At 48.2% G+C, this 22,422-nt stretch overlaps 1 protein-coding gene across 3 annotated transcripts in view; it reads left to right on the top strand.

Annotated features, from left to right (window-relative positions):
* LOC137377359 (lamin-B1.S-like) overlaps nt 1–22,422 on the top strand; it is a 158,809-nt gene that overhangs the window by 24,267 nt on the left and 112,120 nt on the right. For all 3 annotated transcript variants that reach the window (XM_068046958.1, XM_068046959.1, XM_068046957.1), the window contains exons 3-5: nt 5,156–5,344; nt 9,405–9,498; nt 13,233–13,415. In XM_068046958.1, coding sequence (XP_067903059.1) covers nt 5,156–5,344; nt 9,405–9,498; nt 13,233–13,415 — 466 coding nt within the window. The remainder of the gene's footprint in view (nt 1–5,155; nt 5,345–9,404; nt 9,499–13,232; nt 13,416–22,422) is intronic.

Genomic DNA, 22,422 nt, shown 5'->3' with positions numbered 1-22,422 from the left:
CATTATACACAAATCCTTAAATGTGGCAGAGCAAGTTGATAAGATGATTAAAAAAGCATATGGGTTATTTGGGTTTATAAATAGAGGCATAGAATATGAAAACAAAGAGATCACGCCAGAACTTTGTAAACCGCTAGCTAAGCCTCAGCTGGAGCATTGTGGACAATTCTGGTCACCACACTTCAGGAGAGATGTAAAGGCTTTAGAAAGGGTAAAAGGAGGGTTACCAGCATGTACCCAAGGATGAGGGACTTCAGTTATCAGGAGAGGCTGGAAACATTCAGTCTGTTCTCCTTAGAACGAAGAAGGTTAAGAGGTGACCTAATAGAGGTTTTCAAGATAATATGAGGTTTTGATAGAGTAGAGAGTGAAAAACTATTCTCTTTGGTGAATGGGTCAATAACCAGAGCTCAGAGATTTAAAATCATTGGTAAATAGTTCTAGAAGGAGATGAGGAGAAATGCTTTCTCTCAGAATTGTTGGGATCTGGAACGCTCAACCTGAAAAGATGGTGGAAGCCGATTCCATAAAGAATTTTAAAAAGGAGTTGAACAGGTACTAGAAGGCGAGGGATTTACAGGGTTACAGACAAAAAGCGGGAATGTGGGACTAAGCATGACGGCTCTTTCAACGAGCCAGCACAGGCATGACAGGCTGAATGGCCTCCTAAGCTGTAGTTTCTATGATTCTATCATTTTTATGATTGGGATGTGGGTGACACTGGCCAGGCCAGCATTTATTTCCCATCCCTAATTGCCCTTGAGAAGGTGGTGGTGAGCTGCCTTCTTGAACCGCTGCAGTCCATTTGGAGTAGGTATACCCACAGTGCTGTTTGGAAGGGAGCTCCAGGATTTTGACCCAGCGACAGTGAAGGAACGGTCGATATATCTTTCACCGTTCAGTGACCAAGGGAGAAAAACTGTCACAATGATCAAAAACACTCATACACTCGGCTTTTCAGCTTCGCATTTTACTAACAAATGCACGTAAATGTTAAAGTTTACATGTGCTTTGTGAAATGATGATTGAGCTTGCAGGATCAATGATGGTGTCTGTTATTCATTTTCTATTTATTAATACAGCACTGAAACAGGCCCTTTGGCCCACCAAGTCTGTGCCGACCAACAATCACCCATTTATACTAATCCTACATTCCCTACCACATCCCCACCTTCCCACAATTCTCCTACCACCTACCTACACTAGGGGCAATTTACAACAGCCAATTTACCTATCAACCAGCAAGTCTTTGGCTGTGGGAGGAAACCGGAGCACCCAGCGGAAACCCACGCAGTCACAGGGCGAACTTGCAAACTCCACACAGACAGTACCTAGAACAGAATAAAAGCAAAATACTGCGGATGCTGGAAATCTGAAATAAAAACAAGAAATGCTGGAATCACTCAGCAGGTCTGGCAGCATCTGTGGAAAGAGAAGCAGAGTTAACGTTTCGGGTCAGTGACCCTTCTTCGGAACACGAAGAAGGGTCACTGACCCGAAACGTTAACTCTGCTTCTCCCTCCACAGATGCTGCCAGACCTGCTGAGTGATTCCAGCATTTCTTGTTTTAGTACCTAGAACAGAACCTGGGTCACTGGAGCTGTGAGGCTGTGGTGCTAACCACTGTGCCAGCTTGTAACTGAGGCATTGGATAACACTGTATTCAGAGCCAACTGCTGGGCTGAAACCAGCCCTGATAATCACTAGAACAGGTATTGTGGCCTAGGTACTCCTGTACCATCAATGCGTGAGACTAGACGGTAAGGTTTAGCAGGCACTTCAACCATGGGGGCATCACAGCCCAGCTTGATCCCTATCCAGTATCCATCCATATTCCTTCCAGCAGCCACAGCTGGGACTCCTGGGTCATTCTTTTTTGGCTTTCCCGTACCCAAGGCAAGGAGAAGGAATGGAAGAGGAAACAAAGAAAAGAGGAGAAAGAGAAGAGGCGGGGAAGAGAAGTGGGGGGGGGGGGGGGGGGGGTTGGCGGTGAAGGAAAAAAAAGACTTGCGTCTCTGTAGCATCTTTCATGACCAGAGGATATCTCAAAGCACTTTACAACCAATGAATTACCTTTGACATGTAATCGCTGTTGTAGTGTAGGAAACATGGCAGCTAATTTGTGCACAGCAAGATCCAACAAACAGAGGTGAGATAATGACCAGGCATAAACATTAGCTCAAAGAGAACTCCCCTTCTCTTCTCCAACATAGTGCCGTGGGATGTTTTACAGCCACATGAGTGGGCAGACAGGGCCTCAGTTTAACATTTTGTCTAAAAGACAGCACAGTACTCGGCTGGAGTGTCAGCTTGGGTTTTGTACTCAATCCCTGGAGTGGGGATTTGAACCAAACAAACCTTGAGACTCAGAGGCCAGAGTGCTGATCATTCAGGACTGAGATGAGGAGAAATTACTACACTCAGAGTTGTGAATCTTTGGAATTCTCTACCCCAGAGGGTTTTGGATGGTCCATCATTGAATACATTTAAGGCTGGGATAGATAGATTTTTGGTGTTGCAGGGAATCAAGGGATGTGGGGAGCAGGCAGGAAAGTGGAATTGAAACCCAAGATCAGCCATAATCGTATTGAATGGCGGAGCAGGCTCGATGGGCCATATGGTCTAGTTCTGATCCTATTTCTTGTATTCTTGTGTCCTGGTGCCCGCCGAAGTGGGTTTTCCTCACGCTTTTGGCCCAAGTAGCGGGCCCGCAGCCATTCCCATAAAATTCAGCCCAATGTGTTGGGAATTGAGCAGGTTAAACAGGAATGAATGGCAGTCGGCTCCCCCACAGGTTATACAGGAAAGAATGGCAGTCGGCTCCCCCACAGGTTATACAGGAAAGAATGGCAGTCGGCTCCCCCACAGGTTATACAGGAAAGAGTGGCAGTCGGCTCCCCCACAGGTTATACAGGAAAGAATGGCAGTCGGCTCCCCCACAGGTTATACAGGAAAGAGTGGCAGTCGGCTCCCCCACAGGTTATACAGGAAAGAATGGCAGTCGGCTCCCCCACAGGTTATACAGGAAAGAGTGGCAGTCGGCTCCCCCACAGGTTATACAGGAAAGAATGGCAGTCGGCTCCCCCACAGGTTATACAGGAAAGAATGGCAGTCGGCTCCCCCACAGGTTATACAGGAAAGAGTGGCAGTCGGCTCCCCCACAGGTTATACAGGAAAGAGTGGCAGTCGGCTCCCCCACAGGTTATACAGGAAAGAGTGGCAGTCGGCTCCCCCACAGGTTATACAGGAAAGAATGGCAGTCGGCTCCCCCACAGGTTATACAGGAAAGAGTGGCAGTCGGCTCCCCCACATTCCAGCCCCTAAAGAACATTTAACTCCTGTTTATTCAATCCACTGCTCAACAATGAGCACTTGTCCGACTGATGATGTGGGAGTCCTGAACTGAATGACAGCACTCCTGCCCTGCACTGATCCCACCAACACTCTGTGAGGTGACAGCCAGAGCAAGGGAGATGAATGTTTGACTCCGAGGAGCATGGGCTGATAATTTCAGGACATTGGGGCCCAAATCTAAAAGTGTGACTGGTGCAGCGGGAATGATGAGCTTACTCGACTGGGCACTAAACCTGGCACCATCCTGACCAGCCCTAACCACTTTGGTAGAAAAAACAGAAAGACAGAGTATTTCTTAAATGGTGAGAGGTTGGGAAGTGTTGACGTCCAAAGGGTCCTGAGTATCCTTGTTCATGAGTCACTGAGAGTTAGCATGCAGGTGCAGCAAGCAATTAGGAAGGCAAATGTTGGCCTTCATTGCAAGGGGATTGGAGTATAGAAGTAAAGATGTCTTACTGGAATTTTTTAGAGCCTTGGTGAGACCCCACCTGGAGTATTGTGTACAGTTTTGGTCTCCTTATCTAAGGAAGGATATATTTGCCATAGAGGGAGTGCAACGAAGGTTCACCAGACCAATCCCTGGGATGGTGGGATTGTCCTATGAGGAGAGATTGAGGAGAATGGGCCTGTATTCGCTAGAGTTTAGAAGAATGAGAGGTGATCTCATTGAAACTTACAAAATTCTTACAGGGCGCGACAGGGTAGATGTAGATAGAATGTTTCATCTGACTGGTGAGTCTAGAACCAGGGGACACAGTCTCAGAATTAGGGGCAGGCCATTTAAGACTGAGATGAGGAGGAATTTCTTCACTCAGAGGGTGGTCAGTCTGTGGCATTCTCTACCCCAGAGGGCTGTGGAAGCTCAGTCATTGAGCATGTTCAAGATAGAAATCAATAGAAATCGGGAGACTAACGACATCAAGGGATATGAGGATAGCACAGAAAAGTGGCATTGAGGTAGATGATCAGCCATGATCTAATTCAATGGCGGAGCAGGCTCGATGGGCTGAATGGCCTACTCCTGTTCCTATATCCTATGTTCCTAACCAAACTCTATGACTCGATGACTCTAAACCTGGCTTATCAGGAAGTTCTGAATCCTCTTTCTCACTGAAAACATCCTAACCAGAATCTGAACCGGGAATAGAGAGAGAAGGAAGTCACAGAGAGACCTGCCAGGGTGCAGTCTGTCCACTGAAGAAAGATCTTTCCCATGTGTTTCGAAACTTTCCTTTACTCTTTTATTTAAGTTGCTAATTAGGATGACAATTGTCATCAACTGTTAGATTTATCAAGTGCTGGGGTATGTACAATAGATTGTAAATGATAAGTAACTGAAAGGAAGCTTAACACATTGAATCAAAATGTTGTCCCTGGTGTCAATGCTCTCCAGACCCTCTGGTGCCCATTAGTTTTGGAAAACCTCAAGCATTATACCAGCAAACAGCACATGCTCCCTCTCCAGGGACACCAGATGCTGACATAACTGTGGAAGAGAGACAGGTAGTCAGGCCCTTCCCAACCCTCGAGCCTCTGCTGCCTGGGGAAGTGGATGACCACCTTGGACAGACCCAGGGGCAGACCGAGCAGCAGGTCCTCCAACTTGCCCACACACACAGCACTCCCTCACCCGGTGGACAAAGGTCAGGAGTCTCGGATTGAAGTGCACTAAACTTTCCTGTAAACATTTTATCCTCAGTGAAGAAACCAGTTCAATTCTTGATCCAGCTCTAACTGTTTCTACTGCAGAATCTAACTCGATCCCTTGTCCAGTTCAGGCTTTTCACATTGTCATTGACAGAGTCATCTCACTGAACAGAGGAATTGAGCGGAAAGGACGGGAGATCCAGAGACTGAAAGCACGGCTCGCTGAGATCGATGCTGAACTCTTCTCTGCACGCCATCCTGAGATGATACTTTCTGCACAGTTAGTGTCGACTTGGCTTGAGCTGCAAGATGCAAAGACTACCTTGTTAGAACTACAGGCAATGTAAGTGCCATTATTTTGTTTGGTGTATTAGTCGGGTGAGTAACCTGGGACAGATTATGAGCTTTTCCTCAACACTCAGGTAGCTCGGAATATCTCAGCCTCATGCATGATCCAATAACCCTCCAGGAATGGAGTTGTAGGGAAATCAAATCACCAAGAGGCTTCACTGTTAAGGGGACTGACATAGCAAGCGTGCAGGAGGGTGTCAGCCAGAGGTGTTGAGGAAGATTGCACCAAAAAATGGACCCATTCCAGTAAAGCTGGTATTATGAGATGACCTTTCCGAATGTGGTGGGTCCCCCTCTCACCTTTATCAATGTACTGTCCACCTGCTTTCTTTTATTTGTTTCTGCGATGTGGGCGTTGTTGGCAAGGGCAGCATTTATTGACCACTCCTTTCAGTCCTGAGAAGGCTATGAAACACTTTGGGAAATGCTGAGAACATGAAAGGTTTTGTGTAATTACACGTTCTTTCTGTTCTTGTATCTTCGGAAGGCGAACATTCATAAAAATATATATACTTTACGCTATATTTGAACCAATCTCATTTACCAGTTTATTGTCCTCAACATGCCTTAGTTGTTAGGGTTTCTGTGTGTAATACATTCACTCAAAGAGTGAGACGTGTAATCAGCTTGCAGTTTTTCAGGTTTTTTTATTCATTCATGGGATGTGGGCGTCGCTGGCTAGGCCAGCATTTATTGCCCATCCCTAATTATCCTTGAGAAGGTGGTGGTGAGCTGCCTTCTTGAACTGCTGCAGTCCATGTGGGGTAGGTACACCCATAGTGCTGTTCGGAAGGGAGTTCCAGGACTTTGACCCAGCGATGTTAAATGAGCATTGGAGCAGATGAAGATATGAAGATACAGGCCATTTTGTACCTCGAGCCTGCTCCGTCATTTAATAAAATGAGGGCTCATTCTCAAGCACAATTCAACTCAACTTTCCCACCTGATCCCTATATCCCTTGATTCCCTTACGAATCCAAAAAATCTAATGATTTCAGCCTTGACTATTCCACACTGGTCTAATCTCCCACATTCTATCCTCCAAAACTCTGCTGCCGTGTCCTAACTCACACCAAGTCCCGTTTCCCTCTCACCCCCTGTGCTCGCTGATCTACACTGACTCCTGGTCAAGCAACATCTTGATTATAAAATTCTCATCCTTGTTTTCAAATCCCTCTATTACTTCATCCCTCCCTCTCTCTGTAATCTCCTCCAGAGCTGCTCATTATTCTGCTATTAACACTCTCTCTGGACTAATGCTTTGTCTTTCACCACGAGCATTAACATGCTGTTTGCCTTTGTCACATGACAGCTTTGTTATTTAATTTCTCCTGCCCTCTGTCCTATCACACACCTTCCCTTTTGTTCTCTTCCCCACCAACACCACGTTCCCCCCCCCCCCCCACCCCTTTCACTTGCTTAAAATCTAATTCTTTTCTAACCTTTGCCAGTTCTGATGAAAGGTCACTGACCTGAAACGTTAACTGTTTCTCTCTCCACAGATGCTGAAAGACCTGCAGAGTATTTCCAGCACTTTCTGTTTATACTCTGGAATTCCCTCCCTGTAGCTCTCCACCTCTCTTCCTCTGTTTTCTCCTTTAAGACAGTTCTTAAAACCTACCTCCTTCGCCAAGCTTTGGACATCTGACCGAATATCTCCTTTTGTGGCTCAGTGTCAAATTTTGTTCAATAATGCTCCTGTGAAGCACCTTGTAACATTTTATTACAGTAAAGGTGCTATATAAATGCAAGTTGTTGTTGTTATTGATTATACGCAATGATTGAGCATTCACAGCTCTCTGGAGTAGAGAATTCCAAAGATTCACAACCCTCTGACTGAAGAAATGTCTCCTCAGCTCAGTCCTAAATGATGGACCCCTTATCGTGAAACTGTGCCTCTGTGCTCGAGACTCTCCAGCCAGGGGAAGCAGCCTTTCAGTATCTACCCTGTCAAGCCCTCTCAGAATCTTATATGTTTCAATGAGGGAGTAAATGTTGAAGGTGGTGGATAGGGTGACAATCAAGCGGGCTGCTTTGTCCTGGATGGTGTCGAGCTTCTTGAGTGTTGTTGGAGCTGCACCCATCCAGGCAAGTGGAGAGTATTCCATCACACTCCTGAGTCAAAATCCTGGAACTCCCTTCCTAACAGCACTGTAGGTGTACCTACCCCACATGGACTGCAACGGTTCAAGAAGGCAGCTCACCACCACCTTCTCAAGGGCAATTAGGGATGGGCAATAAATGCTGGCATAACCAGTAACGCCCACATCCCATGAATGAATTAAAAAGAGGTTACTCACTGCAGAATTCCCAGCCTCTGGCCTGCTCTTGTAGCCACAGTATTTATATAGCTGGTCCAGTTAAGTTTCTGGTCAATGGTAACCCTCGGGATGTTGATACTGGGGGAATTCAGTGATGATAATTCTGATAAATGGTGAGGGGAGATGATTAGGTTCTCTCTTGTTGGAGATATCATTGTCTGGCACTTGTGTGATGTGAATATTTCTGTCAACTGTTAGTCTGAACCTAAATGTTGTCCAGGTCTTGCTGTGTGTAGGCACTGACTGCTTCAGTATCAGAACAGTTGTGAATGGAATGGTGCAAACATCAGCCAACATCCCCATTCCCAAGCATATCATAGAATCATCGAATTATACAGCACAGAAGGAGGGCATTCGGCTCATTTTGTCTGTTCTGGCTCTTTCAAAGAGCTATCCAATTAATCCCACTCCCCCTTGCTCTTTCCCCAGACCCCTGCAAATTGTTCCCTTCCAGTATTTCTCCAATTCCCCCTTTTGAAAGTTACTATTGAATCTGCTTCCACTGCCCTTTCAGGCAGCGCATTCTCGATCAGAACAATTCACTGAGTAAAAGAAAATTCTCATCATCTCCCCCCGATTTTTTTGTCAATCATGTTAAATCTGTGTCCCTCTGGTTACTGACCCTCCTGTCACTGGAAACAGTTTCTCCTTATTTACTCTCTTCAAACCCTTGATGATTTTGAACACCTCGATTAAATCTCCCCTTAACCTTCTCTGCTCAAAGGAGAACAATCCCAGCTTCTCCAGTCTCTCCATGTAACTGAAGTCCCTCGTCCCTGGGACCATTCCAGTAAATCTCCTCCGCACCCTCTCCAAGGCCACGACATCCTTCCTAAAGTGCGGAGCCCGGAACTGGACACAATACTCCAGCTGAGGCCGAACCAGTGATTTTTATGAATGGATTTGAAAGTACTTTATTGGCTCTAAAGCGCTTTGGAACATCCTGAGGACATGAAAGGAGCCATTAAAAATACAAGCACTCATTCTATATAGAGCTTTCCATGACATCCCACTTTCCAGCATTTTTTTTCAGTGCAGTCAGAGTTGTAATGTAGCCAGTCAATTTGTTAACAGCAACATCATAATGACCAGGCAACCTGCTTTATATTGTCCAGACTACCAAGGAAAACCTCACTTCTCTCGAATAATGACAGAGGGTCCTTTATGTTCACCTCAGACAGCACAGCACTTCCCCTCCACCAAATGCAACACACCCTCACTACTGACTCTCTGACAGTGTGGCACTCCCTCACTACTACTCCTCCAGCTGTGCAGCACTCCCTCAGTACTGTACCAGGAGTGCCAGCCTGGATTATGTGCTCAAGTCTCTGGAGTGGGACTTGCTCCCACAACCTTCTGGTCAGCACTCCACCGACTGAGCCACAGCTAGCACCTGTTATTGTGGTTTCAATTCTGACCTTGACATTGGCATCACCGTGAATCCATTCAGATTCAATTACCGATGAAGATATTATACTCAGTGGGTTAGATGTCAAGTTGTTTCTATCAATGTCATTTTATTCAGCCTCCCCACCATTTGTACAGTCTACTATCATATCCTAACCCTGCCCAAGACTGCTCCCTGAGGAAGACTCAGGTCAGCCTTCGGGCATTAGAAGCTCATTGATGTTGACAGCGCCTTTATAACCTATTCATCTACTGATTAATCGTTATGCTGAGAAAAGGTATCATAATCATTCTGTAACATTCCGGAACATTCTCTTGGGAAAGGCATGAAGAAGAAGCAGCTCAGAAAGTCAGACTGTGCGAGCAGATCCAACACCTGACTCACCAGCTGGAGGTGCAGAGTGTGTGTCACAGCAAGGTAAGAGAATCGCAGTGTCGGAGATTGAAGCCCCTCGCTGCCCCATCCTCCCTTTTTCACCCTCTGTCACCTTTCCCAATGTCCCACCTTCCTCTCATGAAGGCCTTTGCTTCCCTGCCCACCAGACCTAACTAATCCTCAAAAACCAAACTAAGCAAGTTACCTCAACTCTTCACCCAATATCACTGCCAACTCACAGAGCTGCTAAAGAAAACCTGCATTCACTCAGAAAATCAGAGGATTTGACAGCACAGTAGGAGGTCATTCAGCCCATCATGCCTGTGCTAACTCTCTGGATAACACTCTCCCATTCCTTGGCCTTTCCCCATAGTTTACAGGAAAGTAGGATATCCAACATTCTAACCAATGGATTGCGCAGCTTGGACATTTAGTCAGTTCCTGTCTGCTCTGTTCCTGTCTGCTCTCTTGCTGTCTGCTCTGTTCCTGTCTGATCTGTTCCTGTCTACTCTGTTCCATTCTGCTCGGTTCCTGTCTGCTCTGTTCCTGTCTGCTCTCTTGATGTCTGCTCTGTTCCATTCTGCTCGGTTCAGGTCTGCTCTGTTCCTATCTGCTCTGTTCCTGTCTGCTCTCTTGCTGTCTGCTCTGTTCCTGTCTGCTCTGTTCCTGTCTGCTCGGTTCCTGTCTGCTCTGTTCCATTCTGCTCTGTTCCTGTCTGCTCAATTCCTGTCTGCTCTGTTCCTGTCTGCTCTGTTCCTGTCTGCTCAATTCCTGTCTGCTCTCTTGCTGTCTGCTCTGTTCCTATCTGCTCTGTTCCTGTCTGATCTGTTCCTGTCTGCTCTGTTCCATTCTGCTCTGTTCCTGTCTGCTTGGTTCCTGTCTGCTCTGTTCCATTCTGCTCTGTTCCTGTCTGATCTGTTCCTGTCTGCTCTGTTCCATTCTGCTCTGTTCCTGTCTGCTCTGTTCCATTCTGCTCTGTTCCTGTCTGATCTGTTCCTGTCTGATCTGTTCCTGTCTGCTCTGTTCCGGTCTGCTCGGTTCCTGTCTGCTCTGTTCCATTCTGCTCTGTTCCTGTCTGATCTGTTCCTGTCTGCTCTGTTCCTGTCTGCTCGGTTCCTGTCTGCTCTGTTCCATTCTGCTCTGTTCCTGTCTGCTGTGTTCCTGTCTGATCTGTTCCTGTCTGATCTGTTCCTGTCTGCTCTGTTCCATTCTGCTCTGTTCCTGTCTGATCTGTTCCATTCTGCTCTGTTCCTGTCTGCTCGGTTCCTGTCTGCTCTGTTCCATTCTGCTCTGTTCCTGTCTGATCTGTTCCTGTCTGCTCTGTTCCTGTCTGCTCTGTTCCATTCTGCTCTGTTCCTGTCTGATCTGTTCCGTTCTGCTCTGTTCCTGTCTGATCTGTTCCTGTCTGCTCTGTTCCATTCTGATCTGTTCCTGTCTGCTCTCTTGCTGTCTGCTCGGTTCCTGTCTGCTCTGTTCCATTCTGCTCTGTTCCTGTCTGCTCTCTTGCTGTCTGCTCTGTTCCTGTCTGATCTGTTCCTGTCTGATCTGTTCCTGTCTGCTCTGTTCCATTCTGCTCGGTTCCTGTCTGCTCTGTTCCTGTCTGCTCTCTTGCTGTCTGCTCTGTTCCTGTCTGATCTGTTCCTGTCTGCTCTGCTCCATTCTGCTCGGTTCCTGTCTGCTCTGTTCCTGTCTGCTCTCTTGATGTCTGCTCTGTTCCATTTTGCTCGGTTCCTGTCTGCTCTGTTCCTATCTGCTCTGTTCCTGTCTGCTCTCTTGATGTCTGCTCTGTTCCTGTCTGCTCTGTTCCTGTCTGCTCTGTTCCTGTCTGCTCTCTTGCTGTCTGCTCTGTTCCTGTCTGCTCTGTTCCTGTCTGCTCTGTTACTGTCGGCTCTCTTGCTGTCTGCTCTGTTCCATTCTGCTCTGTTCCTGTCTGCTCGGTTCCTGTCTGCTCTGTTCCATTCTGCTCTGTTCCTGTCTGCTCAATTCCTGTCTGCTCTGTTCCTGTCTGCTCTGTTCCTGTCTGCTCAATTCCTGTCTGATCTGTTCCTGTCTGCTCTGTTCCATTCTGCTCTGTTCCTGTCTGCTCGGTTCCTGTCTGCTCTGTTCCATTCTGCTCGGTTCCTGTCTGATCTGTTCCTGTCTGATCTGTTCCTGTCTGCTCTGTTCCTGTCTGCACGGTTCCTGTCTGCTCTGTTCCATTCTGCTCTGTTCCTGTCTGATCTGTTCCTGTCTGCTCTGTTCCTGTCTGCTCGGTTCCTGTCTGCTGTGTTCCTGTCTGATCTGTTCCTGTCTGCTCTGTTCCATTCTGATCTGTTCCTGTCTGCTCTCTTGCTGTCTGCTCGGTTCCTGTCTACTCTGTTCCATTCTGCTCTGTTCCTGTCTGATCTGTTCCTGTCTGCTCTCTTGCTGTCTGACCTGTTCCTGTCTGATCTGTTCCTGTCTGATCTGTTCCTGTCTGCTCTGTTCCATTCTGCTCTGTTCCTGTCTGATCTGTTCCTGTCTGATCTGTTCCTGTCTGCTCTGTTCCTGTCTGCTGTGTTCCTGTCTGCTCTGTTCCATTCTGCTCTGTTCCTGTCTGATCTGTTCCATTCTGCTCTGTTCCTGTCTGATCTGTTCCTGTCTGATCTGTTCCTGTCTGATCTGTTCCTGTCTGCTCTGTTCCATTCTGCTCTGTTCCTGTCTGATCTGTTCCTGTCTGATCTGTTCCTGTCTGCTCTGTTCCTGTCTGCTGTGTTCCTGTCTGCTCTGTTCCATTCTGCTCTGTTCCTGTCTGATCTGTTCCATTCTGCTCTGTTCCTGTCTGATCTGTTCCTGTCTGATCTGTTCCTGTCTGCTCTGTTCCTGTCTGCTCTGTTCCTGTCTGATCTGTTCCATTCTGCTCTGTTCCTGTCTGATCTGTTCCTGTCTGATCTGTTCCTGTCTGATCTGTTCCTGTCTGCTCTGTTCCTGTCTGATCTGTTCCTGTCTGCTCTGTTCCTGTCTGCTCAATTCCTGTCTGCTCGGTTCCTGTCTGCTCTGTTCCTGTCTGCTCTGTTCCTGTCTGCTCTGTTCCTGTCTGCTCAATTCCTGTCTGCTCGGTTCCTGTCTGCTTTGTTCCTGTCTGCTCAATTCCTGTCTGCTCGGTTCCTGTCTGCTTTGTTCCTGTCTGCTCAATTCCTGTCTGCTCTCTTGCTGTCTGCTCTCTTGCTGTCTGCTCTGTTCCTGTCTGCTCAATTCCTGTCTGCTCTGTTCCTGTCTGCTCTGTTCCTGTCTGCTCTGTTCATGTCTGCTCTGTTCCTGTCTGCTCTGTTCCTGTCTGCTCTGTTCATGTCTGCTCAATTCCTGTCTGCTCTCTTGCTGTCTGCTCGGTTCCTGTCTGCTCTGTTCCTGTCTGCTCTGTTCCTGTCTGCTCTGTTCCTGTCTGCTCTCTTGCTGTCTGCTCTGTTCCTGTCTGCTCTGTTTGTGTCTGCTCTGTTTCTGTCTGCTCTGTTCCTGTCTGCTCTCTTGCTGTCTGCTCTGTTCCTGTCTGCTCGGTTCCTGTCTGCTCGGTTCCTGTCTGCCCTGTTCCTGTCTGCTCTCTTGCTCTCTGCTCTCTTGCTGTCTGCTCTGTTCCTGTCTGCTTTGTTCCTGTCTGCTATGTTGCTGTCTGCTCTCTTGCTGTCTGCTCTGTTCCTGTCTGTTCTCTTGCTGTCTGTTCTGGGCCATTGGTTCCAAAGAGGGAAATTTCCTTTAGCTGCTCTGTTCTTTAAGTTCTGACTATATAATGTGTTTACAGTCTCAAGAATTTTTCCCCACAGGATTTGCATACAATGAGTGAGAGAATCGAAAGGTCAAAAGTTTTGGTTCGGCAGTTTGATGAGCGAATTGGAAGAGGATATGATGACGTATCTTTGAAAAATGTACTCGAGAGCTTGAGGGAGCGAGCCGAGTTTGAAATGGGGACGTTTCAGGACAACATCACACAGGCCTATGATCAAAACGTATGCTGAAATTTTTTAAAGTTGTAATTCTATTCATTCGAAACTGTGTTGAATAATAACATTAGTAAAAGGAGGAAGCCACTTAGCCCCTCGTGACATTCCCACTACTTAATTAGATCACAATAGATCTACACCTCCAACCCATTTACGAGTTAAACTCCTTTCGAGACAATGAACACCCAGTAAATCTCACAGAATGCAAGAAACCACATTGAGTTGTTAGGGGGGGAGAGGGAGCCCACATTGAGTTGTGAGGGGGAGAGGGAGCCCACATTGAGTTGTGAGGGGGGGAGAGGGAGCCCACATTGAGTTGTGAGGGGGGGAGAGGGAGCCCACTTTGAGTTGTGAGGGGGGAGAGGGAGCTCACATTGAGTTGTGAGGGGGGGAGAGGGAGTTCACATTGAGTTGTGAGGGGGGGAGAGGGAGCCCACATTGAGTTGTGAGGGGGGGAGAGGGAGCTCACATTGAGTTGTGAGGGGGGGAGAGGGAGCTCACATTGAGTTGTGAGGGGGGGAGAGGGAGCTCACATTGAGTTGTGAGGGGGGGAGAGGGAGCCCACATTGAGTTGTGAGGGGGGGAGAGGGAGCCCACATTGAGTTGTGAGGGGGGGAGAGGGAGCTCACATTGAGTTATGAGGGGGGGAGAGGGAGCTCACATTGAGTTGTGAGGGGGGGAGAGGGTGCCCACATTGAGTTGTGAGGGGGGGGAGAGGGAGCCCACATTGAGTTGTCAGGGGGGGAGAGGGAGCCCACATTGAGTTGTGAGGGGGGGAGAGGGAGCCCACATTGAGTTGTGAGGGGGGGAGAGGGAGCCCACATTGAGTTGTGAGGGGGGGAGAGGGAGCCCACATTGAGTTGTGAGGGGGGGAGAGGGAGCCCACATTGAGTTGTGAGGGGGGGAGAGGGAGCTCACATTGAGTTGTGAGGGGGGGGAGAGGGAGCCCTCATTGAGTTGTGAGGGGGGGAGAGGGAGCCCACATTGAGTTGTGAGGGGGGAGAGGGAGCCCACATTGAGTTGTGAGGGGGGGAGAGGGAGCCCACATTGAGTTGTGAGGGGGGGAGAGGGAGCTCACATTGAGTTGTGAGGGGGGGTGAGGGAGCCCACATTGAGTTGTGAGGGGGGGAGAGGGAGCTCACATTGAGTTGTGAGGGGGGGAGAGGGAGCTCACATTGAGTTGTGAGGGGGGGAGAGGGAGCTCACATTGAGTTGTGAGGGGGGAGAGGGAGCCCACATTGAGTTGTGAGGGGGGGCGAGGGAGCTCACATTGAGTTGTGAGGGGGGGAGAGGGAGCCCACATTGAGTTGTGAGGGGGGGAGAGGGAGCTCACATTGAGTTGTGAGGGGGGGTGAGGGAGCCCACATTGAGTTGTGCTAGTTTCTGCTAGTTTCATGGTCACCATTACTGAGACTAGCTTTCTAATTGCAGATTTGTTTAATTAATTGAATTGAATTCACAAGCTGCTGTGGTGGAATTTGAACTCCCACCTTCAAATTATTATTCTAGGTTTAGGATTACTAGGCCAGCAACATAACCACGATGCTACCATATTGAATTCCAGGAAGCTTGTTGTGGAAGGATAATTCTGGAGCCTGTCTTTACTCAGTTTCACATTTACTGTAAAACGTAAAAAGAATTATAAACAAGTAGCCCTCACTCAAACCTCCTCCAATCTCAGTAATTGTCTCATTTATACTTCTTTCGGAGAACCAAATGAAACAAAGGGATTAGATGACTTTAATAAATGGGTATAAGTGCCAGAGGGTAACAAAACATAAACGCTAAAAGGAAACTTAACTAAATCAAAATATTGTTCCCGGTGGTGATGATGCACTTCAGTACCTCAGGTACCGGTTGTAGAAGGCCTCAAGTGTTTCGGTGGACACCGCGTGCTCCCTCTCTAGGGACACCCGGGCACAGACATAGCCACGGAAGAGAAGCAGACAATCTAACTGGATGATCCCTCGACCTCCCACTGCCTTGGGTTTCTCCTTTATCACTGCTCAAGTCTTCTCTTCTTCTTCTTTGGCCTCCTTATCTCGAGAGACAATGGATACGCGCCTGGAGGTGGTCAGTGGTGTGTGAAGCAGCGCCTGGAGTGGCTATAAAGGCCAATTCTAGAGTGACAGAGTCTTCCACAGGTGCTGCAGATAAAATTGTTTGTCGGGGCTGTTACACAGTTGGCTCTCCCCTTGCGCCTCTGTCTTTTGTCCTGCCAACTGCTAAGTCTCTTCGACTCACCACACTTTAGCCCCGCCTTTATGGTTGCCCGCCAGCTCTGGCGAACGCTGGCAACTGACTCCCACGACTTGTGATCAACGTCACAGGACTTCATGTCGCGTTTGCAGACCTCTTTAAAGCGGAGACATGGACGGCCGGTGGGTCTGATACCAGTGACGAGCTCGCTGTACAATGTGTCCTTGGGGATCCTGCCATCTTCCATGCGGCTCACATGGCCAAGCCATCTCAAGCGCCGCTGGCTCAGTAGTGTGTATAAGCTGGGGATGTTGGCCGCCTCGAGGGCTTCTGTGTTGGAGATACGGTCCTGCCACCTGATGCCAAGGATTCTTCGGAGGCAGCGAAGATGGAATGAATTGAGACGTCGCTCTTGGCTGACATACGTTGTCCAGGCCTCGCTGCCATAGAGCAAGGTACTGAGGACACAGGCTTGATACACACGGACTTTTGTGTTCCGTGTCAGTGCGCCATTTTCCCACACTCTCTTGGCCAGTCTGGACATAGCAGTGGAAGCCTTTCCCATGCGCTTGTTGATTTCTGCATCTAGAGACAGGTTACTAGTGATAGTTGAGCCTGGGTAGGTGAACTCTTGAACCACTTCCAGAGCGTGGTCACCGATATTGATGGATGGAGCATTTCTGACGTCCTGCCCCATGATGTTCGTTTTCTTGAGGCTGATGGTTAGGCAAGACTCCAATTAACACCCTCCACCTCCATATAATTAAACAATTCATACACAATTAACATACACAGCTGTGTGCAATACAACTGCAAACTCATTCTTTATGTATTGAAATGAGAACAGAAAGTGCTGGAAATACTCAGCAGGTCTGGCAGCATCTGTGAAGAGAAACAGAATTAACGTTTCAGGTCAGTGACCTTTCATCAGAACTCGTAAAAGTTAGAAATGTAATAGGTTTAGAGCAAATGAAAGTGGGGGTGGGGGGGCGCAAGAAGAACAAGGAAGGACTGTGAGAGGACGGAGGCGGGAGAGAATAAGTGACAGAGATGTCATGGAACAGACTGCAGATGTCATGGAGTGCTAAATAGTTGCAGTGAAATATAGAGCACGAGTCCAGAGAGAGAGTGTTAATGGCAGAAAAATGAACAGCACTGTATGAAAACAAAAACTTGAAAAATAAGTTTAAGACTAGCACATGGTTAAAAAATAAAGAAATAAAGATGAAAATATATTTTAAAAAATATAAATAATTAATAAACAAAAAATATTGGGGCTCATGGTCTGAAATTATTGAACACAATATTGAGTCCAGAAGGCTGTAGAGTAACTAGTTAAAAGATGAGGTGCTGTTGTTCGAGCTTGTGCTGATGTTCACTGGAACACTGCAGCAGGCCGAGGACAGTAATGTGGGCATGAGAACAAGATGGTGAATTAAAATGGCAAGCAAACGGAAGCTCAGGATCTTGCTTGTGGACCAAGCGGAGGTGTTCTGCAAAGTGGTCACCCAATCTGCATTTGGTCTCCCCAATGTAGAGGAGACTGCACTCTGTTTCTCTCCACACAGATGCTGCCAGACCTGTTGAGTATTTCCAGCACTTTCTGTTCTCATTTCAGAGTTCCAGCATCCGCAGTATTTTGCTCTTATTTTAGTGTTTAATTCACTGCCACATCTCTTCCAGGAATACCGACCTTGAAGAAGTTCAGCTCTTCTCTCCAACCAGATTTCTTTTACCTTGTTCATCTTCATTGCTTTCCATTGCCCACCTGGTGTTTGATAAGGTTTCTGTTAAAACTAGTTTTCACAGCCACATCTCGTTCCTCAGCGACTCTCTCCAGCTCCAACTTATTCCATGTGACTTCCTACTGAAGATTCATCCTTCATTTCTTTTTTTTTATTCATTCCTGGGATGTGGGCATCGCTGGCTAGGCCAGCATTTATTGCCCATCCCTAATTGCCCTTGAGAAGGTGGTGGTGAGCTGCCTTCTTGAACCGCTGCAGTCCATGTGGGGTAGGTATACCCACAGTGCTGTTAGGAAGGGAGTTCCAGGATTTTGACCCAACGACAGTGAAGGAACAGCAATATAGTTCCAAGTCAGGATGGTGTGTGGCTTGGAGGGGAACTTGCAGGTGGTGGTGTTCCCATGCATCTGCTGCCCTTGTCCTTCTAGGAGGTAGAGGTTGTGGGTTTGAAAGCTGATGTCTAAGGAGCCTTGGTGCATTGCTGCAGTGCATCTTGTAGATGGTACACACTGCTGTCACTGTGAGTCGGTGGTGGAGGGAGTGAATGTTTGTAGATGGGGTGCCAATCAAGCGGGCTGCTTTGTCCTGGATGGTGTCGCGCTTCTTGAGTGTTGTTGGAGCTGCACCCATCCAGGCAAGTGGAGAGTATTCCATCACACTCCTGACTTGTGCTTTGTAGATGGTGGACAGGCTTTGGGGAGTCAGGAGGTGAGTTACTCCCTGCAAAGTTCCCAGCCTCTGACCTGCTCGTGTAGCCATGGTATTTATATGGCTACTCCAGTTCAGTTTCTGGTCAATGGTAAACCCCAGGATGTTGATAGTGGGTGATTCAGTGATCATAATGCCATTGAATGTCAAGGGCAGATGGTTAGATTCTCTCTTGTTGGAGATGGTCATTGCCTGGCACTTGTGTGGCATGAACATGTTTTGAATCCACCCAGGATTACAGGTATCTCTGAGAAATACAACGTTCCCCGGACTGCTGTTCTCGCCACATCCTGAGATCCACACGCAGTGCCATGCGCCACCACATGTTTGCACTCGGCCTCTGTCTTTAGCAGCACCAACTCACTCTATCTCAAATCTGTTCTACTCCGCAGTTTCATTTTATCCTTCGTCTTATCTGACACATTAAGAAAAACCTTTTTCTCTTCCTTTCAGGTGTTAAGGAACGCAAATTCCAGCAACTCATAGGTATCAAAGCCCCTCCAGATCTTTCTTCCCCTTCCCTTCCCTCTGACCCCACCCCTTCTCCTAATCTCACCCTTTGCCATGTATTCACAATACCCTCTGACCTTCCCCTCTCTGACGCTGAACGATCAGTACTTAGCAAAAGACACAGTTTTATACCCTACACCCCCGACCCCTCGTCCCTTTCCCATGGCACCTTCCCATGCAATCGCAGGAGGTGTAATAGCTGCCCATTTACCTCCTCTCTCCTCACCATCCAAGGCCCCAAACACTCCTTCTGGGTGAAGCAACGATTTATTTGTACTTCTTTCAATTTAGTATACTGTATTCGCTGCTGACAGTGAGATCTCCTCTACATTGGGGAGACCAAATGCAGATTGGGTGACCACTTTGCAGAACACCTCCGCTCAGTCCACAAGCAAGATCCTGAGCTTCCGGTTGCTGGCCATTTTAATTCACCATCTTGTTCTCATGCCCACATTACTGTCCTCGGCCTGCTGCAGTGTTCCAGTGAACATCAGTGCAAGCTCAAACACAGCACCTCATCTTTTAACTAGTCACTCTACAGCCTTCTGGACTCAATATTGTGTTCAATAATTTCAGACCATGAGCCCCAATATTTTTGGGTTTAAAAAAAAAAAAATTTAAATGTTATTTTTATTTCTTTATTTTTTAACTGTATGTTAGTCTTAAACTTATTTTTCATGTTTTTGTTTCTGGAAAGAGCTGTTCATTATTCTGCCATTCGCACTCTCTCTCTGGACTCGTACTTTGTATTTCACGACAAGTATTTAGCACTTCATTTGCATTCTGTTCTGTGACATCTCTGGAATTTAATCTCTCCCCCCTCCGTCCTATTACAATCATCATGTTGTTCTTCTCCTCTCCCTCCTTTCACTTATTCAAAGACTGTTACATTTCTAACTTTTGTCAGTTCTGATGAAGGGTCACTGACCTGAAACGTTAACTCTGTTTCTCTCTCCGCAGATGCTGCCAGACCTGCTGAGTATTTCCAGCACTTTCTGTTCTCATTTCAGAGTTCCAGAATCCGCAGTATTTTGCTCTTATCTTTCCGTATTGAACTTTGTTACAGCAGATCGATATCGCAGTGAGAATCACACAGTGCAGAAATACACTAGGCTGCTGTCCGATCGATATGTAAATCTTGCCAGAGAGACTGTGTTGGATACAAGAAGGAGGAGGTGGAGGGAAAGACACATACATAGGAAAAGAGAAAGAATGAAAAGTAAAATGATTAGATAAAGAGAAGACAATGGTTCAGAGAATCACAAAAGCTAATCGCACAGGGGGAGGACACTCAGCCCATCGTGCCTGTGCTGGCTCTTTGAAAGGGTTATCCAATTAGTCGCACTCCGCCCAAACCATTTTCTCTGCAGTGTGAGATAAAAGGAAGCAGGATGAGAGAAATTAGTCACAAACATGGCCGGGAAATGTGTGAATAATTAGAGCAGGTTAGCTGGAGAAAGCCGCAAGAATTTTTGTTTATGGAATGTGGGCATCGCTGGCTAGACCAGCATCTTTTGCCCATCCCTAATTGCCCTTGAGAAGGTGGTGGTGAGCTGCCTTCTTGAACCGCTGCAGTCCATGTGGGGTAGGAACACCCACAGTGCTGTTAGGAAGGGAGATCCAGGATTTTGACCCAGCGACAGTGAAGGAACGGCGATATAGTTCCAAGTCAGGATGGTGTGTGGGTTGGAGGGGAACTTGCAGGTGGTGGTGTTCCCATGTATTTGCTGCCCTTGTCCTTCTAGCTGGTAGAGGTCGGGGTTTTGGAAGCTGATGTCTAAGGAGCCGTGGTGAGTTGCTGCAGTGCATCTTGTAGATGGTACACACTGCTGTCACTGTGCGTCAGTGGTGGAGGGAGTGAATGTTTGTAGATGGGGTGCCAATCAAGCGGGCTGCTTTGTCCTGAATGGTGTCGAGCTTCTTGAGTGTTGTTGGAGCTGCACCCATCCAGGCAAGTGGAGAGTATTCCATCACACTCCTGACTTGTGCCTTGGAGATGGTGGACAGGCTTTGGGGAGTCAGGAGGTGAGTCACCTGCTGCAAGATTGCATACTCTGACCAAAAGACATCATTAGTGATTAGCCCCTCCTAGTGCAGTGTTCCCTATGCACTGACCCTCCAACACAGCAGCATTCCCTCAGTACCGTCCCTCCGACACTGCAGCACTCCCTCAGTACTGACCCTCTGACAGTGCAGCACTCCATCAGAACTGACCATCTGGCAGTCCAGCATGCCCTCAGTACTGACCCTCCAACACTGCTGCACTCCCTCAGCACTGACACTCCGAAACTGCAACACTTCTTCAGTACAGTCCCTCCAACACAGCAGCACTCCATCAGTACTGTCCCTGTAACACTGCAGCACTCCCTCCGTACTGACCATCTGGCAGTACAGCACTCCCTCAGTACTGTCCCTCGGACACTGCAGCACTCCTTCAGTACCGACCCTCCGACAGTGCAGCACTCCCTCAGTACTGACCCTCCGACACTGCAGCACTTCTTCAGTACTGACCCTCTGACACTGCAGCGCTCCCTCGGTACTGTCCCTCCGACATTGCAGCACTCCCTCAGTACTGTCTCTCCAACAGTGCAGCGCTCCCTCAGTACTGACCCTCTGACACTGCAGCACTCCTTCAGTACTGACCCGCCAACACTGCAGCACTCCCTCAGTACTGTCTCTCCAACAGTGCAGCGCTCCCTCATTACTGACCCTCCGACACTGCAGCAATCTCTCAGTACGAACCCTCCGACAGTGCAGCACTCCCTCAGTACTGACTCTCTGACAGTGCAGCAATCACTCAGTGCTGACCCTCTGACAGTGCAGCAATCCTTCAGTACTGTCCCTTCAACACTGCAGTACTCCCTCAGTACTGACCCTCTGACAGTGCAGCACTCCCTCAGTACTGTCCCTCCGACACTGCAACACATCTTCAGTACTGTCCCTCCAACACTGCTGCACTCCTTCAGTACTGTCCCTGTAACACTGCAGCACTCCCTCAGTACTGACCATCTGGCAGTGCAGCACTCCCTCAGTACTGACCCTCCAACAGTGCAGCTCTCCCTCAGTATTGACCCTCCAATACTGCAGCACTCCCTCAGTACTGTCTCTCCAACAGTGCAGCACTCCCTCAGTACTGACCATCTGGCAGTGCAGCACTCCCTCAGTACTGACCCTCCGACACTGCAGCACTCCCTCAATACTGACCCTCTGACAGTGCAGCGCTCCCTCAGTACTGTCTCTCCAACAGTGCAGCACTCCCTCAGTACTGACCCTCCGACACTGCAGCTCTCCCTCAGTACTGACCCTCCAACACTGCAGCACTCCCTCAATACTGACCCTCTGACAGTGCAGCGCTCCCTCAGTACTGTCTCTCCAACAGTGCAGCACTCCCTCAGTACTGACCCTCCGACACTGCAGCTCTCCCTCAGTACTGACCCTCCAACACTGCAGCATCTCTCAGTACTGACCCTCAGACACTACAGCACTCCCTCAGTACTGACCCCCCGACACTGCAGAACTCCCTCAGTACTGTCCCTCCAACACTGCAGCACTCCCTCAGTACTGACCCTCAGACACTACAGCACTCCTTCAGTACTGACCCCCCGACACTGCAGAACTCCCTCAGTACTGTCTCTCCAACAGTGCAGCGCTCCCTCAGTACTGACCCTCCGACACTGCAGCAATCTCTCAGTACTGTCCCTCTGACACTGCAGCACAGCCTCAGTAGTGTCCCTCCGACACTGCAGCACTCCCTCAGTACCGACCCTCTGACACTGCAGCAGTCCCTCAGTATTGACCCTCCGACACTGCAGCACTCCCTCAGTACTGACCTTCGGGCAGTCCAGCACTCC

Source organism: Heterodontus francisci, chromosome 14 (assembly GCF_036365525.1).
Source record: "Heterodontus francisci isolate sHetFra1 chromosome 14, sHetFra1.hap1, whole genome shotgun sequence".
Classification (NCBI taxonomy): Eukaryota; Metazoa; Chordata; class Chondrichthyes; order Heterodontiformes; family Heterodontidae; genus Heterodontus; species Heterodontus francisci.
This window is presented reverse-complemented; position numbering and strand designations above follow the sequence as displayed.